This window comes from Zingiber officinale, chromosome 2B, assembly GCF_018446385.1.
Source record: "Zingiber officinale cultivar Zhangliang chromosome 2B, Zo_v1.1, whole genome shotgun sequence".
NCBI lineage: Eukaryota > Viridiplantae > Streptophyta > Magnoliopsida > Zingiberales > Zingiberaceae > Zingiber > Zingiber officinale.
In genome coordinates this window covers 10813968-10829917 of record NC_055989.1, presented here as the reverse complement: position 1 = coordinate 10829917, position 15950 = coordinate 10813968, and the positions used below count along the sequence as shown (strand labels likewise).

General features: G+C 37.3%; 1 protein-coding gene across 3 annotated transcripts; it reads right to left on the bottom strand.

Annotated features, from left to right (window-relative positions):
* Positions 1-829: 829 nt before the first annotated feature.
* On the bottom strand, positions 830-10905 carry LOC122045279 (probable ubiquitin-conjugating enzyme E2 23). Of its 3 annotated transcripts, XM_042605423.1 has the most exons (9): positions 10636-10905; positions 6853-6911; positions 4726-6718; positions 4178-4294; positions 3566-4084; positions 3293-3362; positions 3074-3213; positions 2590-2901; positions 830-1478 (listed from the first exon to the last, which is right to left on the bottom strand). In XM_042605423.1, exons 2-9 carry the CDS (start codon positions 6873-6875, stop codon positions 1209-1211), a joined length of 3444 nt encoding a protein of 1147 aa, XP_042461357.1. In that variant the 5' UTR covers positions 6876-6911; positions 10636-10905; the 3' UTR covers positions 830-1208. The 3 variants fall into 3 exon arrangements, with proteins under 3 accessions (XP_042461357.1, XP_042461356.1, XP_042461358.1); XM_042605422.1 differs by having other exon boundaries at positions 4726-6911; XM_042605424.1 differs by lacking the exon at positions 10636-10905 and having other exon boundaries at positions 4726-6665.
* Positions 10906-15950: the final 5045 nt, after the last annotated feature.

Sequence of the window (15950 nt, the reverse complement as noted above, 5' to 3'; positions counted from 1 at the left end):
ACCTAAAAATATCATGGGCAATTAGGTAAATATGTTTGACTGGGGAGTGAAAAGGAAGTTTTTCATGGATGGGGACTGCATGTAAAGTTGAGTTTACCAATAGGGAGTGCATGCAAATTTACCCGAAGAAGAAACTATATTAAAAAAATTATGTTTGTTGAACAATTATTCATATTATAATTAATTTTAGATATTATAAAATATTTTATATATTTTTATAATTATTTAAAATATTAAAAAAAAATATTGTTAATCCAATATTTTTATGTAAAAGGTCACATATTGACCCCGGATGCCCCCACAAGGCTGGCCTGTAGTAATATGTAAAGAGATAAATTAAAAAATTAAACAGATGACTATATGAGAAGATATTTTCAATTCATTTCTACAAATCTATCACATAATAACTATCTTAGCTAGCCAAAAGTAAAATTGACTCAATAATTATAGTAAAAAATAATTACATTCATCCAAACGTCTCGGGTAAGAAAATTGACCCAACAATACACTTGGGTAGTTGTATAATTTTATAGGATACTGATGGCCATGGGGGTGGTACGTACTTTTGAAGAAAACAGAAACGCTGCCCAAGAACAATCTTAGACTTTTGTGTGCTGTACGCATGCTGGCGTCGAATCCAATAAAACAGCAAGCAGAAAGCCTGAGCCTCCTTGATTTCTACTTAAACAACGCCCGTGATCCATCAGGTCAGGAGTGTTGTGGCGTGGCCTACTGGCCGGCAACAGGTCGCAGGCATTGTGTAGTATTGAGATAAGTGAATTAATTTATATAGTAATATTATTGAGTAGCAATTGCAAAGGAAAGGATCTTTACGACAAAAAAAATCTGTCAACTGCCATCTTCTTAAGAGAATCACATTTACAGTTCCATACAAATTTTTAGCATACTCAGAAATTGAACTCTGCGAAACTGAGCCAATATCAATTAATCACTAGGTATATGATTGTTAGTGTTGCGAGCATGAAGGAATCGAGTATATATTCTATATAAGGCTCTATCTATATTTTTGTAAATGAACAGCAGTGTTTTGGCAAAAAAAAAACAAAAGATGTTTGCATCTGCCAATTTGTTTCCTAAATGGTTTATGGAACAATCTTCAAGTTAGACGTCAATTGTTCCCTTGAAATGGAGCCATGACCACATATGCTGTCGAAACGAACCACAAAAGAAAAAGACCATCGGGCTGTTTAACTTTCTGGAGGGTTTTCAGATTTGAGTAGATGCTTGAATTGGCAGCGATCAATTCCTACTTCATCGAATGCAAGTATCAGCCGCTGCAAGATTTTTGCGAGTGTTAACTTGAAACCTACTGAACAAGAATGCTCCTGGCTCTTTTCTGTCGGGCATCCATCAGTAGTAAGGGAGCCGATCATGGATCCTGCCATGTAAGCCTCACAAGCTTTAAGAATGTAATATCCGTGTCTGCGGAAGTGATCCTTAACAAAGTCTTCAAAATGCTGCATCAATAACATAAGAGAATAGATTAGAAACTAAATGCACAAGGACTGGCTGTGGAGTAGAGAAATTTAACTCTCCAAAAACAAAAAAAATGGAAGAAATGAGTGATGTGAGAAATTATACGTGCAATATTTATTGTTTTATTACAATTTTATATGTTAACATATACTAATATTATATTATTTGTAGAATTTTAACCAAGCATGCAAAGGTTAGAATCTCCTTCCACAAAGGTATGTGCTCTATATAAAACAGGCTTAAGACTTGTAAAATTTTAAATAATTTATCATTAATGAAAACATTTTATGCATATATATAATAGAGGTTTAATTTATCAAGTATTTGTCAAACATAGAACATTTTAACACTTGGGTCCACTTCAACTATAGTCGGTTTTCATTTTATGATGTAATTAATCATTTCAGCTATACATAAGTTTTTTTGTATTGACCATCAGGTTTTCTCACATCTCATTGGATGTGACCCTAAATCCCTCCCAACGGTAGTATTATATACATTCAGATTTCTGCACATTGCAGAAAATGCTTCAGATCTAACTCGCTTAACATTAGACTAACATCAGTTGGTGGCTGTACATACAAGTTTTCATATTTTATAAGTTATCATTTCATCCTTGGTTTTCAGCTTGTTGGATTTTTTTGTCACCCTTTGTTTGACATCAATACTCACTGTTATCCACATATAAATACTTTAGAAAATGAGATGTTAACATCTAGATCCATATGTTAAATGGCTGCGAATCTGAATTTTAGTAATGCAGGTTCTCAAAACCCAAAAATAACTAGGGTGCAAAGTGATATAATTTGCTGAGTTTCTCTGTTCAATTACGAGTATGTCTGTATGCTCCCATAGTTGACAAAACTAGAATCTTTAATTCTAATTGCCTGAATTCATTTGAATGCACATCAAAATATAGTTGTGAAGGATCAGGCTTTTCCAAAAACAATTGAGAAAAAAAAAATTGTAAGTCTATCTTTTGATTAATAATCAAATAAAATTGACAAGAAAAATTGTTTGGAACTGGAAGGCGTGTAAACAAATTGCATACAAGGAAAAGGAAAAGAAAATTGTCATGTCTCTTGAACTTACCATGGGTGGTCTTCTCAAAAGATACATCATTGATTTCAAGTTCATTAGGTACGTGTTCTCATTGTATGGTATGACATTCTTCTCCCCTTCAACCGTTCCAATCTGCTTTTCATAACCAGCTTCATTAAAGTACGGCTTGTCATTGAGAACCAACCCCTGTAATGAAATTAGGACTTGGAGGATGCTGGAAGATGATGAATCCCAAACTTCATTTCCCTTGCCTGTCCATGTATTTAACAGGCTTAAGCAAACCTTTCCATCCACATATAAATTTGGGTTTATCCGCAAGCCACCAGAATGGTAATATACAGACTGCAATAGAAAGAAGAATTAACAATGGAGGTATAGACTCTGGAGGTTAACACAAATTGAAAGTTGCACGAACATAACCTATCTTTGATTAGTTTAGAGGAAGCATTGAAACAAAGACGTATGGAGTGAATTGAATGTTAGTCATTAAGATAGATAACAATATCACAGTTACCGGTGGAACTTCAGGATATTCTGGAGGGAGATGAAAATCAAAGAAGAAGAGGCCATCATGATATGGTGTTCCACTGGCTCCAACTATCACAGCTCTCATTAGATCTATGTGGTCCTCAAATACTCGAACATAAATAGCATCTGTAAACATAAGTGTAATAATTTCAAGTTGCATGTCTAACTATTATCTCAATATGCTGATTCAGTCATATCCACTTACCAGGTAAGTTCTTTTCGAGAATACTCCATTCTTGCTGAACCTTTTTAACCCACTTCCTTTGACCACTACACTGCATTTTGTCAAATATGATCAAGATAGCAACAAATTTACATATAAAAAATATAGCATCAAAACATGTGATGTATCCAGAAACAAGAATGAAGAATTAGATAGCATCAGATTTCTAGTACAGCAGATACATACAAAATATAACAATGAAATATATTTAAATTTTGCCTCAAAATGAGCATACAACTGATAAAAAATCGATACCTTTTCAGCATCACCAAGATAATGATGGTCGGAAGGATTCTCAGCAACATCAAAGTGCTTGAAATTATATGGGTCATCCATATCATATGATGTTCTACTGCCAATATCTGGTCCTATTGATGCTGGTTGAACCGAAGGGTAATGAATATTTATTTCCACATTCTCAGTTGTTGCCTCTTGATTATTCATTAATTCTGAATTCTGATGTGTGCTTTGAGTAATATTATAGTCAGAAACATCAGAAACTTTATTCTCATCCTCCACATCTACTATGCTTTCAGAAGCAGCAAGATCCATTTCACATTCTGCATTATTTCCTCCAATTTGATCTGAACCCAATGCGTTCAATTGTTTTTTAGCTCGAAAAAATAGCCCAGTAGCAAATTTTGTCACAAAATCAAGAGCAGTAAGAGGTACTGCGAGTGGCCCACTTCGTCCACCGGTAATATCTTCTTGTGATGTTTCAGATCTCTTGCCTTTTTGGATAGTGTTGTCACTATGATCATGTAGATCAGCTTCCTAGCATGGAACAAATAAATATTTCAAACATGAAACAGGAAAAAGAAAAGAATTCACAAGTTAGGGATGAACTTAGGTATAAAAGAAATCAACCTTTTCAATGCCATCAAGTACATCCATCTCATTTTCATCAACTGTTTCCCAACTGGCACCGTCATCACTAACTTCATCATCATCTCCATCAACAACATAAACTTCCTGAGGACCTACCTAAAACACAATATGCTAGAACAAGTTATAATAATAATATTGATATGAAAATTTTCAAAAACTTGTAGATTTGGAATTTATGTTAAACACATTATGGCGTCAAAATTAGACCTAATTCCTTTTCCGAGGAAGAGAAGTACTACTGCAGTAAAGGAAATAAATTAGAGTATAACTTGGGTTCAAGTGAATTTTAATTTGATTTTTTGTTGTTTACTAAATTGTTGTTTATTTGGTGAAGGGGATAATTGAATGCTCAATTATGATTTAGCATTAGTGTGTTTCATGATTTGGTTCTTTATTTCTAAATGTTCATGAGAGTTGAGTCTATTAATAGTCCAAATAATTTTCATGTTTTCAATTAATAAATTTTTGTATTTGTTTTGATGTGAGTGTTTCTCTCTTCAAGAGGTTGGTTCACTACATCGAAGTACCTTTGAGATCGTCCCATCAGCCCAGTTAACTTCAATGTCACCATCTTGGAGACCAATTACAGTTCCAACCCATGATAGACTTCTTACGTTTTCACAAACATCATAATTTTGGACCAGAGTATCTTTGTCAGCACCTTTGTATTCTTTCTTTGAATCAGCGGATATCACTTCTGTATCAAGTTGATTTCCATCTGCCTTGGTAGGAATTTCAAATTTTGTTGAATCATCAGAAGTTGTGGGCAAGCATACAACAACATCACCATAGCAGTAATCATAATCTGGATGAGGATCAAGTTCATAAGCACTAACAATTTCTTCACACATAAACTCTTTTAAATCTTCTGGCCTGCTTACAGGTTTAAGCCATCTTACGCATACAGTTCGCTCCTGAGAATTCACAGTTCTTACTACTCCTGTGCGACAAACTTCAAAAGAACCATCTTCTTCATTTGATGCCTTTTCAACCACATACTGCTCAGGAAAAAATTCATTATCATTTGGTGTAGATATTGGAATTAATGATGTTGATTGCAGCCCATATTCTTTTCTTCCATCTTGCCAAGCCACATCAACCTTTGTAACAGTGTTTATAATGAAAAGTGCACTTTCAAAGTTATCATTTCTTCTTCGAGTTTTCTTCTCTCTCTTAAAAAAGACTTTTCGAAGATTTTTCCGGTATGTTGGCCAGCTTTCATGAACAGCCTCCTTTGAAATGGAAGGACTACTGCATGAGCATTTTTCAGGAAAATCTGTTGATTCAGTTCCATCTACCTGGCCTAATTTAGCTGTTAAATGATCATTCAAGTAATCTTCACTTTGAGACTGGTGGGAATGCCCATGAAATTCTTTGGAAGTGGAACTAACTTCAGAAGATCCATCAATATCTTTTCCAAGCATGCATTGAGAATCAGGGATATCAGAGTTTATGCAATGGCTAGAGTGGACCAGAAAACAGTCATCCGTTGCCTCGAGTTCGGTGCCAGTTGGAGATACTTCATCCAATATGCAAGAGCTCAATTGATTTTCCTCGAAATGAGAAATAGAATCACTCACAGCTTCTTTCATTTTACTGTTTATTCGAATGCTATCAGCAGAAGATGATAATTGCTGGTAAGATGGCAGGAGACACCAATCTGCTAATTGCCAGTTTGTGTGTGCGTAAAAAGACAACAGAGTCAAGTTCTTAGGATTCTGCTCGTCGGCAGGTGCGGAAGTTGAACCAGTACCAACACCGAGATAAGCTGAAGCCATCCAATAGACAACCACTGAGCCTGTTTGAACTTTGATGACTGTGCCTTCAAGAAGGTTAGATCTCCACAAGCCAGAAAGCCATCTAGAAGTTTTGAAAACAGCGGAAGAAACAGCACGAACCCTTTGGCCTGGATAGTATGGACAATCTGCATTGTCAACAACTGGCTTCAGAACAGGATTCAGTCGCAAAGGGTCAGCTTTAACTACTTTGCATACAGATCCATCATCAAACAGAACAGTCACATTATCTAACACCTCATCAACTCTGCCAAGCCAAGGTCCAAGAACAACGAAATCACCAGCGCTGAATTCCCTTATACGTTTTAGATCTCTGGAGTTAACATTTTTTATCACCTCACCATCTGCAGAAAGTAACTCAACTGTGATATTGATGTTAACAACGAGCCCTAATTGTCCTGTTGGATCAATGGCTGAAGTAACAATATCACCATGCAGAAAACTTCTGTCTACTACCACAATATCACTAGTATTTTCTGTTGTTTCAGAACCATCACACCAAGTTATTCTAACTTGTCCATTTGGAAGATAATTGATGTTATCCTCATCATTGTTAGTATTATCATTATCATTGTCGCCTCCACCAATGCCTGCATCAACCTTTTCCTCATCCATTTCACTGTCATCATCATCTGAGATGCTATCCTCTGAGTCTGAATCACCTGCCACTTCTACAACAATTCCAAGAAAATCTTCATGCTTACTTGATTTGATGACATCTTGTCTATAAATAAATGTATCATTAGTCTGGGAAATAGTAAGTTCCTCAATTTTCTTTTGTTTTTCACACTCTGAACTACTCTCAGCATCAGAACAAGATTTTTTTTCCTTATGTTTTGCATCTGATACATTACTCACTTTGATTGAAGTACTAAGCCCATCGTCAATATGATTTTTTTCCATCTAAATTAATAAACCTGCAGAAAGATATCGACAATAGTAGCTCATGAATGATGACATACAAAAATTAACAAAAAAGTTCCTCCTACGTGAATAATTATCATGTGACAAGAAATATCCCCAAATGAAAAGAAACAAGTAGTATCCTATCCATAAAATAGAGTCGTTGCTGCAAGGAACTAAAAATACAGGACGAAATTCACAATGTATAAACAAGATATTGAAGAGGATATTGAAGACTCATCAATCTGTTAGGTCGTCTCACACTTAGTAGCCTAATAAGGTGTGGCAACATAAAGAATACAACTTCCATTGACTTGAGCTTAAAACTTTGTCAGACAAGGAAAAAACTGAGACATAAAAGTTATTTTGACAGATAGAAGGAATAAACCTCTCAAGAAAGCTGTCAAGAATATCAAAAGCAAAATTAATCACAAAGTTGTCTCTGTTAAACGAGCTATAGTTTGGCATATCAAAGGGATAAATCTCTCAATAAATATTTATTTGGTATTCAACTGGGATCATTATGCAGTTTCATCATAGTGCAAAGTGCATACATTTGACTTCATAGATGGAATCAGATTAGTTAATAAGAAAAACAACATGGAAGAAACCACCCATGCCATCTGAAACCTATAACCATTCAGCTTAATCAACTCTTAGGTGGTTAAGTTAGTTAAGCATGGACTTGAATAACCAAAAAAATTAAAGCCAATAGCACTTCCATTTTACCTTTTAAAACATTTTGTTGAATTAAGAAAAAAAATGTCTTTATAATTAAAAGATTAAAACAGAATATCATGATGTAAATATAATAAATACATTACCTAGATACTTTTAAAATCCTGTTACTAATAGGACAATATGAATGGATAAGCAAGCACAAAAACACTATGAAGAGGCCACCCCGCATTAACTACTGAAATTTTCTTCATCCCATCCAATTTTATGTTTTCAATTTTTTCAATTGAAAATTGAAATTCAATAGATCCCTAGAGCGTGAACATAATAATTTTAAGAACTTTAATTCAGAGTATCAGCCATCTGGCTCACATGAAAAAGCAATTCAGTTTTAGAACTTAAGTTATAGTGTTTTTTCTCCGTTTAGACCTCCAGTTTGCCAAAAAGTACATATGCTAAAACAAATAATGCATCTAGAGAATCAACATAGAGCAAAAGTGAACTTCAGCATTCTTAGTGTGCTCCAATAATCAATTCCATGACATTGTCAGGAAACAAAACCATGGTCTGGAAAAGAATTCAACATTCACAAGTACAAGAACAAGAACATGCAAACCTCAGCAATAGCAAAATGTGGAATCCAAAAACCTATATATAGAAGAAATGGGCATAATGTAGCAAAAATACTGATATGCCCACTATTTTCCCATCAACAAAAACATATGCCCTAAAAATCCTGCCACAGTGAAATCAAAATGAAATATTAAAAGTAAAATGATGCCCAACTAAATACCAACTCTAAGTAATGACTTATGAACACAGACAATCCCACAAACATAAGGATCGAAAAAGGAAGACAATGTCTTAGCAAAGAGGTGATTCAGAAAAGGAGACTAATAGCGCAAAAAAGAAATAAAGATAGAGAAATAAATTATATAATAATTCAAGAAAGATGTGTCTGCAATTAAAGGAAACAAATTAGAAAATAATTCAAGATTGACAAGAGAAAATTTAGTTAGTAACAATAAATCAAGATGAAATTCATTTAAATATAAATGACAATATAGTAGAGGATCGAGCCTAATAGCCGACCCCACTTAGTGAGATAAAAGTTTGGTTGTCATTGTTGATTTCTATAGTGTAGTAATTTAGAACCATCACATTTTCTATTTTGGTAAACAATAATAATTGTATTCACAACTATGATCTAGAATGTTTTACTATCTAGATTATTTATTTCCTCATTTGCTTTAGAATTGGCTCTATAAAAGAAGTTCAAGAAGTTCAAGGTCCCTGTGGTTATCATCTTACTATAATAATAATTTTTCCACTTATTTTTCTCTTTGTAAGAGCTTTCCTATGCGTGAGGTTTGTTCACTTGTCCATAGTACTACACCAAGTGGTATTAGAGTTGAAAGTTAGTTCCGTTTGATACTTCTTCCCTCTCTCCTAGTTACTACTCTCACATTGATCCCCTAATCACCATCGTATCCGTTTTACACCACCACTCGCAACAACTTCTCTTACTATGCAAATAGTCGCCAACGTTCCACACCTTTGGCTCGCAATCTATTGTTCAAACCTTCCCTTCCTTTCAATGTTGCGTTAGCTCTCCCTCTAGATCCAAGGGGACCCCCTACTTCCTCAACATAGGTTCGTTTGAATCACAAATGAATCCCTCGAGGCACCACACCACATGTGCAGAACACTAGTCCCCTCACATGATTAACCCATGTGCATCGTCGGTGATCACCAAATCTACAATCAATGCCACCTGCATTGAAACAACCCTTCATCACCAACCTACTCCAATGCTCTTCTCCATGTGTCACCCTCAACCTTCAGCGTCGCTTTTCGATATTGTTCAATGAAAGAAAAAATAATAATTGCAATTACAAAAGACGGTTCTGCCCTCCTCTGCTTCCCATATATGCACAACATCAAACGACACTATGGCACAATGGTTGTATGACACTATTCAAAAATCATAAGGGATGTATGAAGTGACTTTTTACCCCTTGGTTCATTTTTATCTTTGGAGAATACCCCTTGATCCTTTTCTTCTTCTCATTTCTCATCTCTAAAAGTTCTAAGGCATCAAAGTTCATCATAACTCAAAATTTGGAATGCTCTTGTTTTGAATCAAGGGTCATTGTATCTTGAAAAATAATTGATAAATGCCTAAGAGAGATAATATCTTCTTTAAAAAAAAGGGGGTTCAACCCTCACATTACAATTTATTTGAAATAATGTGTTGAGAACCCAAAAGGGTGCCTCAACAACCAATGACTCCGCGTTAGTGATGACCTACCCAAATGGGTGCCTCGACCAAATTTGAAAGGGTGTGTCAACTAATTACATAGCCATGATCCACGTTGCCCATATACCAACAATACCCATTCCGCTGCAGTGATCCACCAACAAAGACAACAAGCTGGCTATAAGAAGAAAAGCTGCACGGACAAGCCAACAACAACACTGTTTTGTCTAAATTTTATCTCCCGTTATTCCTTTCCCTCTTCTAATCCTGTCCCTATCTTGCTACTTGCTACCCCGCAATCCACAAGAAATTAGGCGATTGACTCTACCCAAAACAAACTCAGCTCATACCGAATCCATCAATCTGGTTCCTTATAGGGAGATTAAGAACTGCAGTGACAGAAAGGAGCCACTGAAACTTAAACGGAGCCTAAGGATATTGCATACGTGATCGCACACAATTTCACCAGAGATGCTGTAGTCGGCAATAGATAAGCGCGTAACGGGGAACGGATTCGAAGGAAAGAAAGATGAAACCAACAAACCACAAGCTAACATCAAGACCCAATTGGCAAACAAAGCTTGAGAGCTCTTCGCTATCGCCTTTCTCATCCAGCTCATCGACATTCGGCTTCCAAACCAAGAGAAATAGTTTTAAGGCACAATTTCCGATTGCCGAGCTAACGATCGAGCAGAAAGGTTACACTTTATGCGTTTGGTTTCAGAGATAAACAGTCATCGGATAGTGGTTGTGGAGGTGTAAGAGGAGGATAAGGAGCCAAAAGGGGTAGGGGTTCGCACCTCGATAGCTAGGGCCTGGCGGTGGCGACAGCAGCGGCGATGGATGCGGCGGCGGCGACAGCAGCGGCGATGGATGCGGCGGCGTCGATGGCAGCGATTATGCGTGGGATCGAAGCGGATGCGAGATCCGAAGCTACGCGGCGACGGCGAGAGAGACGGGAGGCGAGATGCTATCGGGGGCCGGAAGGTACGACGAGAGGAGGAGAGCCATGATTAGGGTGACAACATCGCCACCTCTCTCTCTCTCTCTCTCTCTCTCTCTCTCTCCCCTTTTCTGCGAATTTACATTTTTTGTAAATATAAATTTACTTTTTAAATTTTCAAAAACAGAATTCATATATGTATTTTAAATTTAAAAATAATAATTATTGGACAGTTTTATACGTAAATTTTAACTTTACCCAACCCTTTCTGAATTTAATGGTTTATTTTTCAGCCGAGATAAAATATCGTTTTTGGATGTCCGATTCATCCCATAATAATATTATACCCCTTGAGGTGAATAATATTATCTTTACTTTAATAGTTAATTTACATTTAGCTTCCATGGATTTATACAATTGATATTTTCAATGGGCCTTAAGATTAATTTTCAACCGATACAAAGTATCGTATTGAATATCTAACCACAAAAGAATTTTTTTTTTTCAAATCATAAACGGTGTGTTCTATTTTGATATTTATGAAAGCATGCCTCAATATATAATTATTCATTTATGACCAAATCCCTATAAGCTAAAATAAATAATGGATAGCATCGTTTAACTCTTTACCATCTCAAAAATTCATAGAAATTGAAATAGATACAATCGGAGCTCTTTAGATTCATCTGTCGATTTTGACCAAAACACACTGATTGATCTAGAGATGCCTGATTGCATTCATTTTAGTTCTTATGAATTTCTAGGGTTACAAAGAGTTCAAATATATTATCAATTGTTTATTTTGATTTCGCAAAGTGTTAAAATGTAATAAGAAAGAATCGTTAAAATTCTCCACAATTGACCTAATATGGAATCATATAAGGTCCAACGTGAGTCTGATATCATTCCATATCAGGCTCACGTTGGGCTTGATATGATTCCGTATTAGGCTCACGTTGAGCTTGATATGATTCCGTATTAGGTCCACATTAGACCTGATATGATTCTATGACCTAGAGAGCTCCGATTATACCTATTTCAATTTCTATGAATTTCTAGTATTGTAGTTAAACGGTGTTATCCATTATTTATTTTGGCTTCTCAAGGGTTTGGTCAAAATCTACTGATGGAGCTAGAGAACTTCAATTGTATCCATTTCAATTTCTATGGATTTATGGGGTTAAAAGGAGTTCAAATATGTTATCTATTGTTTATTTTAGCTTCGCAGAGGTGTTAAAATATAATAAGAAATAATCATCAAAATTATCTACGATGGGTCTGATATAATTCCATATTAGCCTAACGTGGAGAATTTTAGTGATCCTTTCCTATTATATTTTAACACCCCCCGAGAAGCCACAATAAATAATGGATAACATATTTGAACTCCTTGCAACCCCAAAAATCTACAGGAATTGAAATGGGTGCAATCGGAGCTCTCTAGGTCCATAAGTGGATTTTGACCAAAATCCACTTATGAATCTAGAGAGCTCTAATTGCTCTCATTTCAATTCTTGTAGATTTCTGGGGTTGTAATTCCTGGGTGCAATCGGAGCTCTCTAGGTCCATAAGTGGATTTTGACCAAAATCCACTTATGAATCTAGAGAGCTCTAATTGCTCTCATTTCAATTCTTGTAGATTTCTGGGGTTGTAAAGAGTTAAACGATGTTATTCATTGCTTATTTTGGCTTCTCAAGGGATTGGTCAAAAATCACTGATGAACCTAGAGAGCTCTGATTGCATCCATTTCAATTCCTATGGATTTTTAGGGTTGTAAGGAGTTCAAATATGCTATCTGTTATTTATTTTGCCTTCACAGAGATGTTAAAATGTAATAAGAGAATCACCAAAATTCTCCATAGTGGGCCTAATATGGAATCATATCAGACCCAACGTGGGCCTGATATCATTCCATATCAGACCCGCGTTGGGCCTGATATGATTCCATATAAGGTCCAACGTGGAGAATTTTGATGATTCTTTCTTATTATATTTTAACACCTTCGAGAAGCTAAAATAAATAATGGATAACATATTAATATTTCTTGCAACCCCAGAAATCCATAGGAAATGAAATGAATGCAATTAGAGCTCTCTAAGTTCATTAGTGGATTTTGGTCAAACCCCACTAATAGAACTAGAGAACTCCGATTGCATCCATTTCAATTTCTGTGGATTTCTAGGGTTATAAGGAGTTAAATTGTCACGCCCCGGAGGAGTCCCTATCCAAAGAAATTTCGGCAGCATCTCCCCTGTACGACGGACAATCTGAAACTTTCTACAAACATTATATACCTCAGCCACATGCGGTTGGAATAATAACAATAATAAAACAATCACCACGCAGTTAATATCAATTTCAGCCTCTGGCTGACACAACCACGCGGTTTAATATTAAACAAATAGAACAGTAATACGATGACTCGAAAACAACCCTACTCAACTACACTCGTAAAGCTCAAATCCGATTTTTCCTACTCCACTACATTCATAAAACACAAATCTGACAAACTCACCTCTTCTGCCGTCCAGGCAGGCATGGAGTAAAACATATCCAAATCATACCAAAATCCATCAACGATAAGAATCCATACACGATCCATAAATAAAACATTACAAGACCAAGACATAGTCTGATAGAGAAAACTAAAATGACAACTCGTGATCAGCAGAGAACTAGCACTACGTGCAATGGGGACTAGCGACTGGAACGGCCTCCTGACAGCATCAACCTGAAAATAACAACGGAGGCGGGGGTGAGTCCAACGCTCAGCGGGTAACAACTGATATGCATAATAAAATAAATAACAGACAACACTAATCATGCGTACAGTCTCCTGAATACGAGAAGAATAAATGCAACTGAAACAAAGACAGGAGAAACTGTACTAACCAGGACCAAGGTATAAAGATAACTGGGTCGTCAGACCGAGAGTGTCATAATCCTGTATGCATGTCAATCATATGCATCCATATAAATGCAGCAAGTAAATGCAACAAACACAAGCAATAAGTGCATCATGCATATGATGCCAATGACATGGCCACCCCTGACGCCAGTCAGACATCTCACACACAATGGTGAGTCCCAGTGGGTAGAGTTGTGACAACCGTGCACTCTGACATCACTGCCCCTGATGAGTGACCGAGTGGACGGGATATTGTCGGAGTATACACATACTCCTACCATGAAATAATAAATGGGGGAGCGCAATGCTCTCATCTCCCGGTACACGATGACGGGGAGGACTCTCTGCCGGCTACTACCCTGAGTCACACTACACATGAGCGGACCAACGGAGCCAAACAAAGTTCAACTGCCTGCCAGCTACAACGCTGCTACACTAAACCAACGGAGCCAAATAGAGCGGAACTGTCTGCCGGCTACCACGCTGAGTCACCAGACCAACGGAGCCAAACAACAGAACTGCCACACACCTGTCTGATATACCACTAACCCATAAGTGGTGGTGTGTACAGATACATGTAACTGACGATGTGCTCAACAATAATGGAGCAAACAATCGCACAGCATGCAATCATGCAAGATGATGCATGACACTAAATATGGCAATATCACGAATAGCATAGCATGCTCCATACATAAATATAAAATGTGTACTACAAGATAATGAATCAAATGGAAGGTACACAAACAGATAGGGTATCAAATAAACCCTAGGTTCTGAACATAATGTATCATGTGGTTGGGTCACTACCTAAAGCATGTATGATCAGGTAAATAATAACATGCAGTGCATAACGAGTAAACAAGAAAACATGTAATAGATCATGTAGTGACAAACCAAAACAAATGGAAAACACAATCATGCTATATGTTAAACACATTATTATGCATATCAAAAGACATAAGTCAAAGTACCCGCCTCCAATAGATCGAGCTAATCAACCTCTATGTCGATGTGCTCGTCCTGAATCCAAGTCCTGTAGTAAATCATACAATTTAGCTAAGTTAATTTTTAAACAAATAGCTAAACAAATTCCTAATCCATAGACCATCTAGGGTTAGCTTCCTTATCAATATACACAACCTCAATCTACTCATAATCATCCATCTAAACAATCAAATCAAGACCATGATCTGTAGCATGTATCAAATGCTCTACTGCTTACCTTACTTCTCAGTCGCTTCTGTAAATCCACAGACAAGGAAAATTACTGCTGGAAACAAATCAAGCAAGCCCAAATCAGTAATTTCCCTTCCAAACCATGTTCCCAAACCATAACCATTACCTCTAACTCTCCTTCAGTCGTCTGTGATGGCAACGGACCCGATTCACAACGGAAAGAACGGAATCCAGCAACTTCAGACCGTCCACTGCCAATTGGAAAACAAATTCCAAATCCAACTAAATAGAAAACCTTATAGTAGTATACCTCAATCCATATCACTGTTGACGTTAACAAAAATCCTTACCTAACTTCCTCTTCACTGGTTGGAGGTGATCAATGATCCGATGACAATGCTAGTGCACAGGTGCGCCGGCGGTGGATCGACAGTGGCACAACAGCGGCGCTAGGGCACAGGGGAAGTCGGCGGTGGCGCCGGCACTAGGGTAGAGAAGGCGCAGCTCTGCTCAACGACCGAAGGAAGGGCTCGCGCGTCGCCGGCGCTGTCAGGTGGAGAAGGCGTGGCCGAGACACAACGGCGGCAAATCGGAAGAGGGACCGAGATCTGGTGGCCGGCGGAGGTGAATCAGCCGAGAAGAGAACGGCGTCGGCACTGTCGGGCGGTTGGCGATCGGAGATCGGCGCGGCAGAGAGTGAATGGAGGAAGGTAGCGGCGCGAGAGGGAAGAAGAGGAAGGAAGAAGAACTGCTACGGTTAGGGCACGGCACTCGGGTGAGGGCGTCGGGCGCGCGCGGGGAGAAAAGGAAGCAGAGGAAATAAAGAAAAAAAACAAAATGAAAAGAAAAATAAATTTAAGAAATAAACATTTCCTCGCTTAAATGGGTAGTCTAAACAGGCTTTTCCGGGGCCCCGTTTTATCCCCGTGAACTCGTCCATACGGTCTCCGAAAAATTCCCAAAAAATTCCCAAAAAATTCGGAAAATTCCCTTATTAATACTCGCCTATTTTCGGTATTTTACATTCTCCCCCACTAATAAAAATTTGGTCCCTAAATTTCGTTATCTACCATCAGCAAATAC

Excerpts from the sequence above, each read along its gene's own strand:
- LOC122045279 (XM_042605422.1), bottom strand. The coding sequence starts at position 6,897 with ATGGAAAAAAATCATATTGACGATGGGCTTAGTACTTCAATCAAAGTG. Across the intron at positions 4,085-4,177 it reads TACTTGATGGCATTGAAAAG|GAAGCTGATCTACATGATCA; the intron begins GTTGATTTCTTT and ends GTTCCATGCTAG. Across the intron at positions 2,902-3,073 it reads AATATCCTGAAGTTCCACCG|TCTGTATATTACCATTCTGG; the intron begins GTAACTGTGATA and ends TTTCTATTGCAG.